General features: G+C 39.6%; 1 protein-coding gene across 4 annotated transcripts in view; it reads right to left on the bottom strand.

Annotated features, from left to right (window-relative positions):
• The window catches only part of TBC1D32 (TBC1 domain family member 32), a 276,080-nt gene that overhangs the window by 48,414 nt on the left and 209,572 nt on the right, over window positions 1-18,094 (bottom strand). For all 4 annotated transcript variants that reach the window (XM_070073655.2, XM_070073650.2, XM_070073652.2 and 1 more), the window contains one exon: window positions 15,097-15,180. In XM_070073655.2, coding sequence (XP_069929756.2) covers window positions 15,097-15,180 — 84 coding nt within the window. The remainder of the gene's footprint in view (window positions 1-15,096; window positions 15,181-18,094) is intronic.

The raw sequence follows: 18,094 nt of genomic DNA, 5'->3' as shown, positions 1-18,094 counted from the left end.
AAATGCATACACAGATAACTGTGATGGAGGTGTGTTAAAAGCCCTAAGTGGAATAAGGATGGGACAGATAAAGTGCTATGTGCATTCAGAAGAGGAAGAGATTATTTCCAGTTGGTTAGGGAGAAGTGCCATTTCAGCTGAACTTCAAAATATGGGTCGACTTTAGATCTACAGAGATAGAGAAGAATAAATTAAACATCACTGTTATCAGCTATCTACTCTTTAGACCAGCAATGATTAAACTTTCAGTACTCTGAAGAGTCCAGCTAAACAGCTCATCTCAGTTTCCCTATGGTTTCATGGTTTTAGCACAGAAAATCCCATTTTTCAGGAAACAGTCATAGTCCACAGGACATCATACTGGATGGACACCTTACTTAAAGTGGTAATTTCTTCTTAAAGAAAACTAAAATAAAACAAGGCTAAGCTTAAAAAAAAAATAAAAAATGGGGGAGGGGGGTGCTATTTGGTGTAGGGTTTAAGTCTTGCTTAGGAAGCCCATATCTCTTCTCTGAGTGCCTGGTTTGAACCCAGCTACTGTGCTTCGGATTCAGCTCCTTGTTACTGTGCACTCTTTTTTATTTTTATTTATTTTTATTTTTTGACAGGCAGAGTGGATAGTGAGAGAGAGAGAGACAGAGAGAAAGGTCTTCCTTTGCCGTTGGTTCACCCTCCAATGGCCGCTGCGGCCCGCGCACTGTGGCCGGCGCACCGCGCTGATCCGAAGGCAGGAGCCAGGTACTTATCCTGGTCTCCCATGGGGTGCAGGGTCCAAGCACTTGGGCCATCCTCCACTGCACTCCCTGGTCACAGCAGAGAGCTGGCCTGGAAGAGGGGCAACTGGGACAGAATCCGGCGCCCTGACAGGGACTAGAACTCGGTGTGCCAGCGCCGCAAGGCGGAGGATTAGCCTAGTGAGCCGCGGTGGCGGCCGTTACTGTGCACTCTTGGAGGTGCAGTTGAAAGCTCAGGATTTCTATCTCTGCCACCCATAAGGGAGATCTGGATTGAGTTCCTGGCTACTGGCTTCATCTTAACCCAACTCTGCTGGGGGCATTCGGGGAAAGAACTAGCAGATGGAAGCTCTGTATTTCTCTTTCCCACTGCCTTTCAAATAAAATAAAAAACAAAAATTTTAAATTGTTTTTAAAAATTAACTTACAAAAGGACTTGGTTAGCTCTATAATAAACCATATCTAAATATCTAAACCATATCTAAATAAGTCTTACTTATTTAGACTGGAATGCAATCTTAGCAGTATTGTTAAATCTTGCCTTAAAGAAGAGCAGCTAAGCTACAGTTTACCTTGTTATTTATCATTCTTACTATGCCACTATGTAAATCGTTTATGCTTACAGGGAAAGAATACCAGTTCTTCACTTCTAGTAAAAGATCTTCATCCTAAAGCAACCACTTAATAAGCAAGGGAAGATATTCAGCATCTCCAAATTTTCTAAACCTAACTGTGGATGGAATTTTCTTCATTCTGTTAATCATGGGGCTATGAGGTGACTTAGGTTCCCAGTAGAAATTCATCTATCATATAGAAGAGCCAAAGAGAGAGACAGATTGTTAAGGATAGCTTTACCCTATTTTATAAGTCAATGGTTCTCATTTTCCTATATAAAAAAAGAAAATTTCATTTGAGATTCCAACACTTGAAATTAGAAACAAATATATCATACATTATCCTCATGGTCACAGATCTGTGCAGTTTATTTGTGCACTAAAGTTGAGATCCACAATAAAGGAATAAAAGTAAAATTTAAATATAGGTATAATTGGATAATGATATTCCACTACATAAATTTCATTTTAATGGAGACTCCAGATAAATTCTCAAAAAATCTTTCACATTAAGATATATGGGGCCGGCGCTGTGGCTCAATAGGCTGATCCTCCACCTTGCAGCGCCAGCACACCGGGTTCTGGTTCTGGTCAGGGTGCCGGATTCTGTCCCGGTTGCCCCTCTTCCAGGCCAGCTCTCTGCTGTGGCCCAGGAGTGCAGTGGAGGATGGTCCAAGTGCTTGGGCCCTGCACCCACATGGGAGACCAGGAGAAGCACCTGGCTCCTGCCATCGGATCAGCGCGATGCGCCGGCCGCAGTGTGCTGGCCGCGGCGGCCATTGGAGGGTGAATCAGCGGCAAATGGAAGACCTTTCTCTCTGTCTCTCTCTCTCTCACTGTCCACTCTGCCTGTCAAAAATAAAAATAATAATAATAAAAAGATATATGGAAGGCTGGTGCCGCGGCTCACTAGGCTAATCCTCTGCCTGCGGAGCCAGCACATTGGGTTCTAGTCCTGGTCGGGTGCCGGATTCTGTCCCAGTCACTCCTCTTCCACGCCAGCTGTCTGCTGTGGCCAGGGAGTGCAGTGGAGGATGGCCCAAGTGCTTGGGCCCTGCACCCCATGGGAGACCAGGAGAAGCACCTGGCTCCTGCCATCCCATCGGATCAGCTCGGTGCGCCGGCCACAGCGTGCTGGCTGCGGTGGCCATTGGAGGGTGAACCAATAGCAAAAGGAAGACCTTCCTCTCTCTCTCTCACTGTCCACTCTGCCTGTCAAAAAAAAAAAATATGGAAATAATAAGCATTTAAAAACAAATATCAAATATCCATTAAAAAAAAAAGTGAGGGGCTGGCGCTGTGGCACAGTAGGTTGATCCCCCACCTGTGGCACAGGAATCCCAAATGGGTGCCAGTTCTGGTACCAACTGCTCCTCTTCCAATCCAGCTCTCTGCTGTGGCCTGGGAAAGAAGTGGTAGATGGCTCAAGTCCTTGGGTCCCTGCACTCACGTGGGAGACCTGGAGGAGACTCCTGGCTTCGGATCGGCGCAGCTCCGGCCATTGCAGCCATTTGGGGAGTGAACCAACGGAAGGAAGACCTTTCTCTTTGTCTCTCACTTTCAATGTCTGTAACTCTACCTCTCAAATAAATAAATAAAATCTTTAAAAAAACAATGATATGAAACAGATATCAATAACTTTAGTATGAATAAAATCCTTCAGGACAAAAATTAGAAGAAATGAAGTTTCCTAAAACAAAAATGAAGAAATCAGAAAATGGTATCAGGGCATGTGAGGGCATATATTAGAGAGGCTTCAAACTTGAACTTGTATTTTATGTATATTTATATTGGACTATCAAAGTTCAGTGAAAGAAACTTATATACAACTTGGAATGGATATCATTTATAAACAGGAATTAAAATCTTCAGAAATAACACAAAATTAATGGAGCAAAATGAGTAAATAAAATTCAATAATAAGAAACAGATGTCCTCAGGGGGTTCTGATACATATCATGGCTTGTAACCTGTACTCCACAAATGCACAATATCCATGGCTTGTAACCTGTACTTCACATATGCAGAATACATAACAGGTACTTAATAAACACTGAGGGAATGCAAACAATGTACAAACACAATGAATAGTAGCAAAAGAAATTTTCATACAACAAACTAAAAGTAAAATGGAGAAATAAGGAAACAGATGTGGGTATATATTTTCTGTACACTGAAATAACAAATAGAAAATACATAATTCCCCTCTTCCTGAAGCCACTGTGAAAAACATACCTTAAGTTGTTATAAAAAATGCCAACAATTACATGTCATGTCATACCTGTCCTATTAAACAATATTTAATTAATGAAATTATTTTAAAGAGCCCATCATATTCAGTGTAAATGTAATAGTCTCAGAATAAATAAGTTGGGCCGGCGCCGCGGCTCATTAGGCTAATCCTCCGCCTAGCGGCGCCGGCACACCGGGTTCTAGTCCCGGTTGGGGCGCCGGATTCTGTCCCAGTTGCCCCTCTTCCAGCCCAACTCTCTGCTGTGGCCAGGGAGTGCAGTGGAGGATGGCCCAGGTGCTTGGGCCCTGCACCCCATGGGAGACCAGGAAAAGCACCTGGCTCCTGGCTCCTGCCATCGGATCAGCGCGGTGCGCCGGCCGCAGCGCGCTGGCTGCGGCGGCCATTGGAGAGTGAACCAACGGCAAAGGAAGACCTTTCTCTCTGTCTCTCTCTCTCACTGTCCACTCTGCCTGTCAAAAAAAAAAAAAAAAAAAAGAATAAATAAGTTGACAGAATTTTCTGAATATGGACTGAAATCACTCACTGTAGTAATACATTCTGCTCTATTTTTGGTTTGCAAAGCTAGCAAACAGAGGAGCACTAGAGAAGTTAAATCTATTTTCCCCAACACTTGGATAATAGAGTGGAAAAAAAAATTCAGAAGAGTAAAGAATTTCTCCACTGTGGGACAAATCCATGGCTGGAGAAACAGTTACTGCCTGGCTGCTTACTAACTCTCTTGAAGCCCTGTCTATATCTGTCATAAAGACAGAGAACTCTTACCACCCAAAGAAATCAACAGTCAGTGTATTTCCTACCCAACTCTTTCTTCCCTAAAGTCAGTATGCAGATTCTGTTGCTTATTTTCAACGTGGTTTATCCACCTATTTTATTCAATTCTTACTGACCTAAGATTCAACGGTATGTGACCAAGCTATTGGAAGTACCTCAGCCTCCTAACCAGTGCACTCAGTGTTATCTGGAATGAAGCATTATTCTCTCCATGTCTTCATAATGCAATTACCCTTGCCCGGAAGACTCTTCCCCTCTTCTGTTTCTTTCAGTTCTAATGCCCTGGGAGGCAATGCAAGTAGGAATATTCCTGTTCTATTATTGTTTCCTCTTAGTTTCCATGATGGCACCAGCAACACTGATGTTCCATTTTACTAGATATTTTTGGCAATTACAATGGAACACCTATTAATAATAACTTAATTCATATAGCACATTTAAAGACGCTGGCACATTGCCTCAAATGAAGTGGTCAACTGAAAAATGTCAGTTTTTCTTCATTTCCTAATTTTATACTTTACAATATACAAGTTGTTTTATGCAATTTATACTTTACTATATGTAGTTTACTTAATTCTGTTTTAGATATATGCTTATTTCTTCTCCTTGACAGCAGGTTCATATTAGATATCTTCTTGCAAGTATCAACATTGTGCTTTATTATAAACATTTTCACTTTCCATAAATGAAAGATAAAAAAGAAAGGATCATATTTACTTAGTATTCAGAGAACGTATAAAAGTATAAAAGGTACTTACATGCATACATTAAATTTAAAAACAGTCAAAAAGTGAAACACTGCAAAACTGTCTGACATTTTCCCTGAACTTTTGATTAACTAGCATCATAAAGAGAAAGAGAAAAAGCAAAAATATTTACTACCCAGAAAAGCCAACTTAATTGATTAAAGAATCAATTACAGTAGTGAAAAATCCCTAACTCATTTCAGGGAATTGAACCAACAAAAAAGATAACATCTGATAAGATTTGGAAAGATACCTGTATGGATTTACAAATTGAAGCTATGCAGAATGTTGTCTGTTCATTCCTCTTTCTTTAAGGGGATAAGCAGCCAAACTAATTTGATTTTTCTAGATTTGCAAATTTTATAATGCATAAAATTCCTTAGGGAGCTAACAGCAGATGGATGATTGTGTTATTTTCATTTCAACTACCTTAGGGTTTAGAAAGCTGTCATTTTTAAACAATCAATTTCTCATTTCAAAAAAACATGAAAAAATTGAATATATCTATCTAGCAATTGCTTTGAAACATCTTTATATCAAAACATGTTTTTGTTTACTTAGAGTGAAACTTTATAATAGCAAACCATTGTTCCACCAGCCAAAAAATTCATGATAAAGAATGAAGACACCTAAAGCCATGGGAAGAAAACAATAATAGCCACAAGCTCATTATGTCACAATAATAAATATTAAACAATCAGTCAACAGGAACGCATTTTAATTTTGGATTTACTATAAGACCTGAGTGGAAAGCAGTTTAACTGGAGTCTTTAAGAAATTTAAATTTTCATTCAGGGTTTAATCTGCCTACAGAACACATTCAACAAAGGCAACATCTGAGATCTCACTCAGTATAATTTATTTATTTATTTATTTATTTATTTATTTATTTTGACAGGCAGAGTGGATAGTGAGAGAGAGAGACAGAGAGAAAGGTCTTCCTTTTGCTGTTGGTTCACCCTCCAATGGCCGCCGCGGCTGGCGTGCTGCGGCCGGCGCACCGCGCTGATCCAAAGCCAGGAGCCAGGTGCTTCTCCTGGTCTCCCATGGGGTGCAGGGCCCAAGCACTTGGGCCATCCTCCACTGCCTTCCTGGGCCACAGCAGAGAGCTGGCCCGGAAGAGGGGCAACCAGGACAGAATCTGGCGCCCTGACTGGGACTAGAACCCGGTGTGCCGGTGCTGCTAGGTGGAGGATTAGCCTATTGAGCAACGGCGCCGGCTTCACTCAGTATAATTTATAAATGTAACAGAGGGCAGTAAATGCACACACAGTCAGTCTTGTTGAGTATTTAGATAATGTATACGATATAAATTTTGGTCATCTACAGAATATATAGCCCAGTAGAACAATGAGCTAAACTGTAGCAACTGGAGATTATTATACTTAAGACTAAAGAGATGCCCACTCTGGCCATGGAAATTTGTATGGTTATCACCTCTTATTCATTTCCTCTATTATCCAAAGCATTGATCATTAACCCCTGCATATTTTCTTTTAAGTTTTAATGTTCATTAAGAAAGTTATAATTCTTCACATATTATTTTCTTCAAAAATCTCTTCACAATTTGTTTTGTTTCCTCTCTGTCTCAGTTTCTCATCATATATATGAAGATTATGCCTACTTCAAAAAATATTATCGGGCTTAATGATACAATATTTAGGAAATGTCTCAGCATATAATCTATACTACAAGAACTGTCAACATATATTAACTCTCTCCACCTATCTTAATTTTTGTTTAATACTATTTTAAAAAGTGCTTTGTTTTCATTCTCTTATATTCTCTTTTCTCCTTTACCCAAATTTGTGTTAGATGTGACTATGTATAAATAATTAGGTACAAGCTAATTTAACTATTATGTAACAGTATACAAGCATAAACACATACACATATACATAAAATCAGATGCCATAATAAAGAGGGGTTTGAGACATAAAGGAACAATTTAAACTAGCCATATACACCAATAACTATCAAAATGGTAATTCAGAAAATGAAATAGGTATATAAAGGGTGAACTTCATTCGAGGGGAAAGTTACATTCTAATTGAAATGTTGTAGTTGAGATGGAATTTATCATGTGGATGTCATGAGGAAGAAAACGTCCATTCAAACCGAATAATAGAGACAAAGATTAAGTTAGGTAAATGCATAGGATGTATCTCGACAGTGATGAGTATTAAGGCCAGAAAGACAAGCTGGACCAGAATGGAAGCATTTGTAACAAAACAACTTATACACTGTATAGTCCAAATTAATAATACATAATTGAATGATGATTGCTCCAGAAAATGGGGAAGTCAGGTCACCCTCATGGGGAAGAAGAGCAGTCACCCCTAATGATCTATTACCACACACCTATGCTATTTTTCAGTTTTCTTCATGATCCCTTCATTCACTGTCCTTAAGTGTTGACACTGTTGGCAAATTTCAGTCATTTCTGTACTCTATTTCAACTTTTCAGGGGTGGGGAACACTTTTTCTGCCAAGGGTCATTCTGATTTTTATATCATCATCTGAGGCAACACAAAATCATCAAATTAAAAATTAGACTGCCAAAGGGTATTACTATGGAAAAACAGGGAGGGAGCTTATTACTATAGTCTAGGAGAAGATAGTTTTAAAAAAGTGGAGAGAGTGTAGTCTCTGGGAAGAGTTAGGGAAAAAAAACGGCAGAAGAAACTGCACACAAATTAGAGGGACACTGGACCCACATGGTGGGTGTGGACACACAGAACTCAGGACTTCAGTAGCTGAGAACATCAGCACCAGCTCTCAAGTGAGGTGAGACCAGTTTGAAGCAGCAAAAGCCACTGGCAACAAAGCGGCCACAAGACCCTGGCAGGAATCCAGTGGGAAGCCCTGGGGAGACAGTATACCTACCAGACTAGAAGAGAAAAAAAGAAGGTGCTCATTTCTCTCTCCCAGACCAGCCTGCAACTGGTGTCCTGGAACAAGCTGAGAGACGGTGGGTGCCACTTTGGACGTGTCTAACAGTTGTATCTGATCGTTTCCATTTGTCCAGCAACCAGTCAAGCTGAGATGCCTGAGTCTGGCAGGGAGAACTGACAGGGGGCTGGATGTTAATGACTGGGAAGCCTGTATGTTAAGACTGTGAAGGGGCCAGAGCCATGGCTCAATTGGTTAATCCTCCACCTGTGGTGCCGGCATCCTATATGGGCACCGGGTTCTTGTCCCAGCTGCTCTTCTTCCAGTCCAGCTCTCTGCTGTGGCCTGGGAAAGCAGTAGAGGATGGCCCAAGTACTTGGGCCCCTGCACCCAAACGGGAGACTGGGAAGAAGTACCTGACTCCTGGCTTCAGATCGGCATAGCTCCGGCCATGGTGGCCATTTAGGGAGTGAACCAATGGAAGGAAGACCTTTCTCTCTGTCTCTCTCTCTCTCTCTCCCTGTCTATAACTCTACCTGTCAAGTAAAAAAATTTAAACAAATAAATAAAAACACTTAAAAAAAAGACTGTGAAAACACTCTGGGTGTGTGGGAGGGATCATGGTATGGCTAGGACTTTGGGCAGTCACTGTGGGAGGCTCCATATGCTTAGGGCTCCCTGATTCCCTGGTGAGGGTCATTGCTGAGGAATCTGTGCTTACCAAGGACTGCACAGATCCTCTGTGTGGTTCTTGTGGCAGTGTGGATGAATATTATATCTACTGGGCTAGCGCCTAGGCACTGGTCTCCCTTGAAGAGAGGAGGGGAGCTGCGACTATACCAACAGAGCTAAACAAACCTCCACTCTGGAAAAAAAAAAAAGAAAGAGAGAGAGATTTACCATACCAAATGTGGGTATCACCTTGGATACTCCCTTCACCCTGTATGACTGAACAGGGCTCCCAGGCCACACTCATCACATGACTCTAAGTATTAACTGAAAAACAGATACTCCACTAATGCACAGAAACATAGTCCAAAGACTAAAGGTATCACAGGAAAAAACAAGAAACCAATGCATATCTCCACAAATGCAGAATGATAAATGCAGCAATACTAGAAACAAGAACAAGACAACATGATGCCCCAAAAAGAATATAACACTTTAACACTAGAATATGAAGATGAAGAGACTAAAGAAACACGAGAAACATAATTCAAAAAATTGATGGTAGGATTACTTAGAAGTAGTCAGAAGCTGGGGCTGGCGCTGTCGTGCAACGGGTTAACACCCTGGTCTGAAGCACCAGCATCCCATATGGGCGCCAGTTCGAGATCCGGCTGCTCCTCTTCCCATCCAGCTCTCTGCTATAGCCTGGGAAAGCAGTAGAAGATGGCCCAAGTCCTTGGGCCCCTGCACCCACGTGGGAGACCCGGGAGAAGCTCCTGGCTCCTGGCTTAGGATCAGCGCAGCTCTGGCCATTGAGGCCAATTGGGGAGTGAACCAATGGGTGGAAGACCTCTCTCTCTCTCTGCCTTTCCTCTCTGTGTGTAACTCTTTCAAATAAATAAATAAATCTTTTTTTAAAAAAGAAGTAATCAGAAGCAAATCTATGAAGTAATGAAATCTGTACATAACAGGAAAGAAAATTTCTCTCACAAAATTGAGATCTTAAAGAGAAATCAAAATGAAATCTTGGAAATGAATAATTCAATAGAACAAATAAAATATGCACTGGAAAGCCTTAACAACAGAATCAGTGAAGCAGAAAAAAGAATATCCGACTTAGAAGACAAATTGCAGGAAATTTTAGAGTCAGACCAAAAACAAAAAGAAGAAATAAGAAAACTAAAAAGCACTGTTGGAGACTGAGACGATACTATCAAACAACCCAACACATGGGTGTTAGGAGTTCCTGAAGGCGTGGAAAGAAAGAAAGGATTAGAAGGCCTTTTTAGTGAAATAATAACAGAAAATTTTCCTGATTTGGAGAAAGAAAGGGACATCCAAGAACAGTAAGCACATAGAATATCTAATAGACATGATCAGAAAATATCTTCACCACAACATACTGTAGTCAAACTCTCCATAGTAAAATAAAGAAAAGATTTTAAAATGTGCACAAGAGAAACAGCAGATTAATTTCAGAGGATCTCCAACTTGACTCACAGTGGACTTCTCATCAGAAACCCTAGAAAATAGGACAGAATGGTAAATATATTCCAAGTCTTAAAAGAAAAAAACTGTCAACCCAGAATACTATACCCTGCAAAACTCTCATTTATGAATGAAGGAGAAATAAAGACCCTCTATAACAAACAGAAATTGAAAGAATTTGTCACCACCTGCCCAGCCTTACCAAAAATGCTTAAGGATGTGCTACACACAGAAACACAGAAAGAAGGTCATCATTATGAAAGAGGGTGAAAGCAGAAAATCCCCCTGTAAAAGTACAAAGGAAATCCAAAGTAAAAAATAGGACTATTTTTGGAAAAATGACAGGGCAGTCGTTACTTATCAATAGTCACCTTGAATGTAAATGGCCTCCACTCTCCCGTTAAAAGACAGACTGGCTGAATGAATTAAAAAAACAAAACCCATATATTTGCTGCCTACAAGAAACACAACTTACCAATAAAAATTTTATCAGACTGAAAATCAAAGGATGGAAAAAGATATTCCATGCTAAAAGATACCAAAAAAGAGCTGGTGTAGCCAGACAAAATAGAGTTTAACACAAAAACTGTTAAAAGAGACCAAAAAAAGGCACTATGTAATGATTAAAAGATCGATTCAACAGGAATATGTGGCTATTATAAATGTATAAGCACCTAATTACAGGGCACCTGGCTATTTAAAACAAATGTTAATGGATCTAAACGGAGACACAGACTCAAATACAGTAGTAATGGGGATTTCAATATCCCACTTTCAGCAGTGGACAGATCAGCCAGATAGAAATTCAATAAGGAAACAACACAATTAATTGACACTATAGACCAAATGGACCTAACAGATATCTACAGAACTTTCCATGTTACAGCCACAGAATATACATTCTTCTTACCAGCGCATAGAACTTTCTCTAGGACAGACCACATGCTAGGCCATAAAGCGAGTCTCAGCAAATTCAAAAAAATCAAAATCATACCATAAATCTTCTCTGACCACAATGGAATGAAGTTGGAAATCAACAGCTCAGAAACTCTAGAATATATGGAAACATATGGATACTGAACAACATGCTACTGAATGAACAGTGGGTCACAGAAGAAATCAAAAGAGAAATCAAAAAATATCTAGAAACAAATAAAAATGACAATACAACATATCATGACAGTGCAAGACCAAATTGTGGGGACCCATGAGCCGGCCATGAGCCCACATGCTAAGGCTTAGCTTGCTGACCATTGGCAATAGTTACTGCTGTGTGGATGTTTATGGTTTCTGTTGAGCTGCGATATTGGGATCGTTCCACAGCCCCAGGCTAGAGTCTATAACTATGGCCTTGGGACTTCCCATACTTCTTTTCCCACTGACCAAGGCTGAGAAAACACCAGGTGGAAGCTTGCTGTTAGCGTCCGAGTCGCCTGCTACGTGACCAGGAGCTTGATTGGATGAAGGTGTGTGATCACCTTTATGGTTGGACAAGGAGCGCAAGGACTGTGCGTGATCAGGCACGCGATTGGAGCACTGCCGCATGGACTGTAGCATGGACTAAGCTTGTATTACATGCTTCTGCAATGATATACTATATAAGCCGTTCGTGATGTAGTAACGGGAGCTCCCCTTGCTCAAGGGTTTCTTTTTCTATCCTGTTTAAATAAAAGTCTACTGAAGACTGATAAGCTGTGAGCAACGTCATTCCTTTGCGGGCAGGGGAGCGACACAAATGATTTCATGAGCCTTAATACAGCCTGCACATCAGACATTCCCCACTTGCATAGTTACTAAAATAATCTAACATAAAATACTAAATGAGTCAAGTAACGCTTCTGCTCAGAAATCTTAAATGGCTCACTGTCCATTAAATTAAGATAAATTCATTGATATAATTTACAAAGCCCTCCTCTTTCACTGTTATTCATTTCTTCTTTTATTTGGTAAAAATTTACTGCCATTGTTATTCTAAGCACAGAGAATACAATAATGGATAAGACAAAAAAAACTACCCCAGAAGACTTCACAGCAATGTGAACAATTAGACATTGAGTCAGAACGTAATAAACAAATGTCAATGCAATGACTATACACTTTATATACCAAGCTGATGAATTAGTAATTTGCATTTCAAGCCCATACAACTCCTCTAGCCTTCAGATTTACATGTCCAGTGTGTACGAAGCATATTTACTTGAATGTCTAACAAATATCCAAAACCTAGCATAAACAAGTAAGCCATAAACAAGTAAGCTCCTACCTTCCTCCCTTGAGCCCTTTCCCCCCCAGTCTCTGTCTTCAGCATACGATTGCTCTGTCCTCTCGGTACTTAAGAGACTTCCTGACCCCTTCCTTCATTTACACCTTCCGTTCCATCTCTTATCGAATCCTTTCTGTCCTATCCCCCAAATATATGAAAGATCCAAGCATTTCTCACTTTCATTATTACTGGCATCCTCATTGGAGAATTATTCTTTTTCTTTTAGATCTTTTCAATAGACTCTTAGCTTATCTCCCTGCTTCAGCTCTTTGTCCTCCATCAATCTTTTCTCAACACAGCAGTCACAGTTATCTTATAAAATGTAAAGCAGCATGTTACCCCTACATGCAAAACCCTGAAATGACTTTCAAGACCCTGAAACATCTTCTCCTTTCTAATGTTAATGCCACAATTTTCTCCTTAATACTTTCAGTCATAGTATTCTCCTTCCTAGCCATGTAGAATTTTCTTCCCCTGGAAGTACCCATATATCTTGCTCTTTTCTCCTACTATTAGGCAGGTAGGTAGGCATAGCCTATGTGTGTGAAAGGGGCTGAAAGGAAGACAAGAAGTTTGCTAAGGGAAGCAATGTAGCAGTCTTAGATGTGCTTCGGAAGCAGCCTGGTATCTTCACATTTCCAAAGTCCTGCCCATGTCCGATAACTTGGTAGTGGGGTCTCAGCATTACCGCCCCACCCCACCCCACCCCGAGATATACCACAGGAAAAACTTCCTATTCCAGCATCAAGGAGCTATTTCTGTTATCACTGTGTAATAAAGATTTAAGAAAAAATTTCACAAATGTCACATTCCAAAAGCCCTTTGCTCAGTACTATGCCAGAAGGTGGGGAACAAGGGAACAAAGAAACAGTGGGGAGAATTGTACCCATATAAACTCTAGTCTGAATGCAGACTAGGCACTCAGTTCCTTGATGAGTTGCCCCCCTGGCCTGTTGAGATTACTGCTTCATTAAACTTTGTGAAGTTGTTTACAGTCAATCTGTGTCTCACATTAGACATTCTTTTCTTAATGGATGGGAGCAGAAGCTAAGAAACTCTGCTCCAGCTGTCCCGGATAGCAAAGCTAGTCTTTGCTTAAAAATCACACCTTCTGTGAATGTTTATGTGGACACTATAGAATACTGTAACTCTCACCCCAGCTAGCACTTTCTAACTCTTTTTCCTGCTGTATATTTCTCATTTATCACCATGTTATTTGACATAATGAGCCTTTTCTTATTTTCTGTCCTCTTAACAGAAAGTAAACTTCATAAAGGCAAGATCTTTCTTGTCTTTTTTTCACTTTTGTGTACAAATCCTTAGAAACATCTCATTGCACAGTATGAAATAATAATTTGCTTGTTGAATTAATGAATGTGTATGTGTATATCTGAGGTGGAGAGAAGTTGGCAGTGGTGTGATTAGTGCTGTTAAAAAATGGACATGTAGCATGGGAAAAAAATGGGTGATACTAGGGAAAAAGGAAGGGGCAAGATACTGTTAGGCCTGAGTACCATAATGAGGTTGGGCTTTATGTAGTGAACAACAGTGACCTAAGGGGTAGAGGAAAAAGTGGGTTCAGTTTCATTTCAGTCACTCACAGTAGGGTAAAGAATACCTTTGACAATGAGCAAATTTAGTGACCTTACATAGCAAAGAGTCTGATGTAATATATTAGGCAAGAGTTATGGTGGACAGAATAAAAAAAAAAGAGCACAGATGGATACAATTACATAAATTTAAGATACATTATTTTTTTTTTATTTTTTATTTTTGACAGGTAGAGTTATAGACAGGGAGAGACAGAGAGAGACAGAGAGAAAGGTCTTCCTTCCATTGGTCCACTCCCCAAACGGCCACTACGGCTGGAGCTATGCTGATCCGAAGCCAGGAGCCAGGTGCTTCTTCCTGGTCTGCCATGTGGGTGCAGGGGCCCAAGCACTTGAGCCATCCTCCACTGCCCTCCCAGGCCACAGCAGAGAGCTGGACTAGAAGAGAAGCAGCTGGGACTAGAACCCAGCGCCCATATGGGATGCTGGCACTGCAGGTGGAGGATTAACCAATTGAACCACGGCACCGTCCCAAATTTAAGATATATTAAGAATACAGACTTAATAAAATGTAGACTTAAACAGAACAATTATTTCTAGGCTTCAGTGGTTAGTAGATGATTATACTCCCCACTCAATAGAAGATGAACAAGGGCAGTGTATGCTAATAAAGTATGAAGAAATCAAGTCCCTGCTGGACATTTTGAGTTTGAAGCATTCTACATTGAATCCAGTTGACATTTACCTGTTAGGCAGCCAGAAATATGAGAATGAACCTTACATACATTTGTGCAGGAGATGTAAATTTTGAAGTCATTAACACACATATAAGTAAAATAACATAAACAAAAGAGTGAAAGACACTGCCTTAATAAAAAAAAAATTAATGAATAGATAGGAAAAAAAAAGAGCTCAAGAATCAATCCCAGAGTTATAGGAAACCTAGACATGTCAAACAGAAGAGACTGAATGATATCTGCAACATATACAGGATCAAGTGAAAGATTTTTAGGATGATATAATTTCTTCATATTTGTGATCTAATTATGCATCACTATGAGATATTACCTAGTTGCACACAGCATTTTTCAAGCTTCAAAATGTTTAAAATATACCTGTATATTCCACTGAGGGGAAGTAACATTCAGATGGGCTTTCAGTGAGATGAAGCACAAATTTTTCAAGTAATTCTACTAAAGCTGTAATAAACAAGAGAAAAAGTTAGGAAAGTAAAGGTCAGGAATAATACATAATACACTCCAAATCACAGACTAGAAGATAAAAGTCATATGAGTTTCTTCACAGTTACACTCTAAAAGGGACAAATTCACAATGCATATGGTTTTAGTATTCATAACGACATTTGAGATTTAAATTAAATTTTAATAGCTTAGCTGTGAACCTATTCAATGTAAAACTGGAAAAGAATCATCTGTTATCTTTAGATCCTCTAAGGATCATTTCAGAATTTTCTAAATGATTTCAATACACAAAGAAAATTATCACTAATTAGGCTGTAATATCTCACCATCACTATTTGCATTTATGAATAGAGAGGAAACCCAAGTGGACTCCAAGACAGAGATCCACACATCACCCATGTCCCTTTCAAAATCAGGGGATAGTATATGTTTTATATACATTCCAACTGATGGTATCTGTTCAAATCAGCCAGATCAAAAGTATGCTTACCCAATGTGGCTTATAGTAACAAAACATTTCCACTTTATAAGGTTAGATAATGATTCTGTGTTTGCACATAGAGCCCCAAGTGGATATAACTGGGTGGACTGTAATTAATATGCAACTCATATGCTGAAAAGGTATATATCACTGATATGCTTATTCACATAACAAGCAAGTTTTAGTCACCTTTTAAAATTGAGTCCTAATGACATTCAACATAACTATCACTATTAATTGAAAGGACTATTTCACATCCAAGTGCCTTTTCAGCATATAATTCTTAATTAGTGTTTAACTTGTAAAAAGTGCAAAATCAAAAAGAACATAATGCTTTTCAACAATCTTTGTAGCTGGCAAGCTACATCATAATATTTTAATGGTTTAATATAAAAAGAAATGTTTTATTCATTGAATATTCACATCATGATGTCAAAAGGAAATAAGTGTTGAAAATATATGGTGAAGGTCAAAAAAGACATTAATGTGGGGAGCAGCCCGGACTGGACTGAGTTACTGGAATTAAGACTTATTCTATGCATCTGCTCTCCCACAATATGGCGCTGGGAGAGAAGTAAACAGCTTCTGCACAGCTGCCTCCAGTTCAACCAATAAACTGTAGGACCTGCTCCTGATTGGAGGAGAGCAGCGTACTCGGCGTGTGGGCAGCCGAGCTGGGATTGGCAGAGGAGGACTATAAAGGAGGAGAGAGACGGCATGCACCAGGAACATCTAAGGGGAACACCTGTGCAGCCCCCGAGAGAGCCGGCCGGCGGTGTGCCGCTCCCCCGCGGAAGTGGGGAATGTGGCCAGGGGGAACCGCCCTTCCACGGAGGTGGAAGGGACGGTAGCCAACCCGGGAAGAACCAGCAGCAAACCCGGGGAGGGCCGAGCAGACAGAAGAACAACGCAGGGTCCTGTGTCGTTCCTCCACGAAGACGGGGAGCGACACATTAATAGTAGTACGAATTATTTAAGTTGTTACTTGTTTAGACTGGTTCCATCTTCACATGAATAAAGCACAAGTTTGATCATAATTATAAAAATCTTTCAAAGGTCTTTTATTCTGTGACTCTATATATAAATTACAGTTCTCAGGCTAGAGCTCTTTATTTTCTATTCACACAACTTCTTTGTTTATAAATAATGTTTCTTAGGATTATATATTTTGTAGGAAGAATGGTATCGGTATAATTCAGATAGGATGCAAGATATACATTGATAACAAAGATCAGATCCTATAAAAAGGTAATTTTAAATGCAAATGTCCATTTAAAAATCTTACTATAAAGTAATCATTCTGATTTCAGTAAATCATGTTTGCTGCATGCTCTGCATTTAAGTAAAGTGTTAGTGGGTAATGTCACAGCGTATTACTCAGCAACTCTTTTAATCCTATGCCTGCAATGAAGCATACAGCTAAACACGCTCTGCAGTCAGACATACAGCTAACCACCCTTCAGTGAACTAAAAAATTCTTCACATCTGTGATGGACCTACATACAAGAGGATTTGAAACTTAAAAGTCATCAGATTCATTACATACCAACCAAGGCACACTATTTCTGAAAAGTACTGATCATGAAATATGAAGTTATGCTATTAGATCAATATGATATAGAGGCTCACCAACACAGTACAGTTATATTCCCTATGCAAAGATAATTTTAAATTATTGGCCTTTTTTCCTTTAATTCAGGGGTAGGAATATGAGATTAACAGACTATAAAAATCACAAGTTGTAATATTTGTAGCTTTTTTGCTAAGGAGAAACTAAGGTAGCTTGTTCAAATACACTCAGGTAATTAGTCTGCTTACTCCCTAGCCCTACAGAATGAATGCTAATCCCTTCACCCCTTAATCATATGTTGGACTCTATCGCTCCCTGTGATAGAGGTTAGGAATTTGGAAAGTGACTAAGGCATCAGGACCCTAACCTCATAAATGAGATTAGCATCCTTTGAAAGAAGCTGATTAGAGCTTTGCCTCCTTTCCTATCATGTGAGGACAAAGTATAAAGGTGCTAATTTTGAGGCAGACGGCATGCTGTCAGTAAACTCTGTATAGGCTGATTCTTTGATCTTGGAATTCCCAAACCCTAGAATGGCCAGGATAAGATAACTGTATAACATTTTCTTTTTGTTAAGGAAATGCAAAAATATTAGGACATCTTCACAAACAATAATTGGTTCCAAAACAACACTGGTAAATATTAAACTTTACTGCTGAATTCATTATTCTAAATTAATTTTAAAACTGCTTTATCATTGCTAGCATATCATCAGATAATATGTAAGCTGAACTAACACAGTTTGTTTTCTCCCTAATCAACATCCTGCATGTAACAATCCTGGAATACTTACTACTGATGCAATTATCATGGTTCTCATATATGTATAACCAATATATGTAATAAGATAGGCCCATTTC

Source organism: Oryctolagus cuniculus, chromosome 5, assembly GCF_051225735.1.
Source record: "Oryctolagus cuniculus isolate XC-2025 breed Fujian yellow rabbit chromosome 5, ASM5122573v1, whole genome shotgun sequence".
In the NCBI taxonomy this organism is placed as follows: Eukaryota; Metazoa; Chordata; class Mammalia; order Lagomorpha; family Leporidae; genus Oryctolagus; species Oryctolagus cuniculus.
The sequence above is the reverse complement of the archived record's forward strand: the minus strand, read 5'-3'. Positions and strand labels throughout refer to the sequence as shown.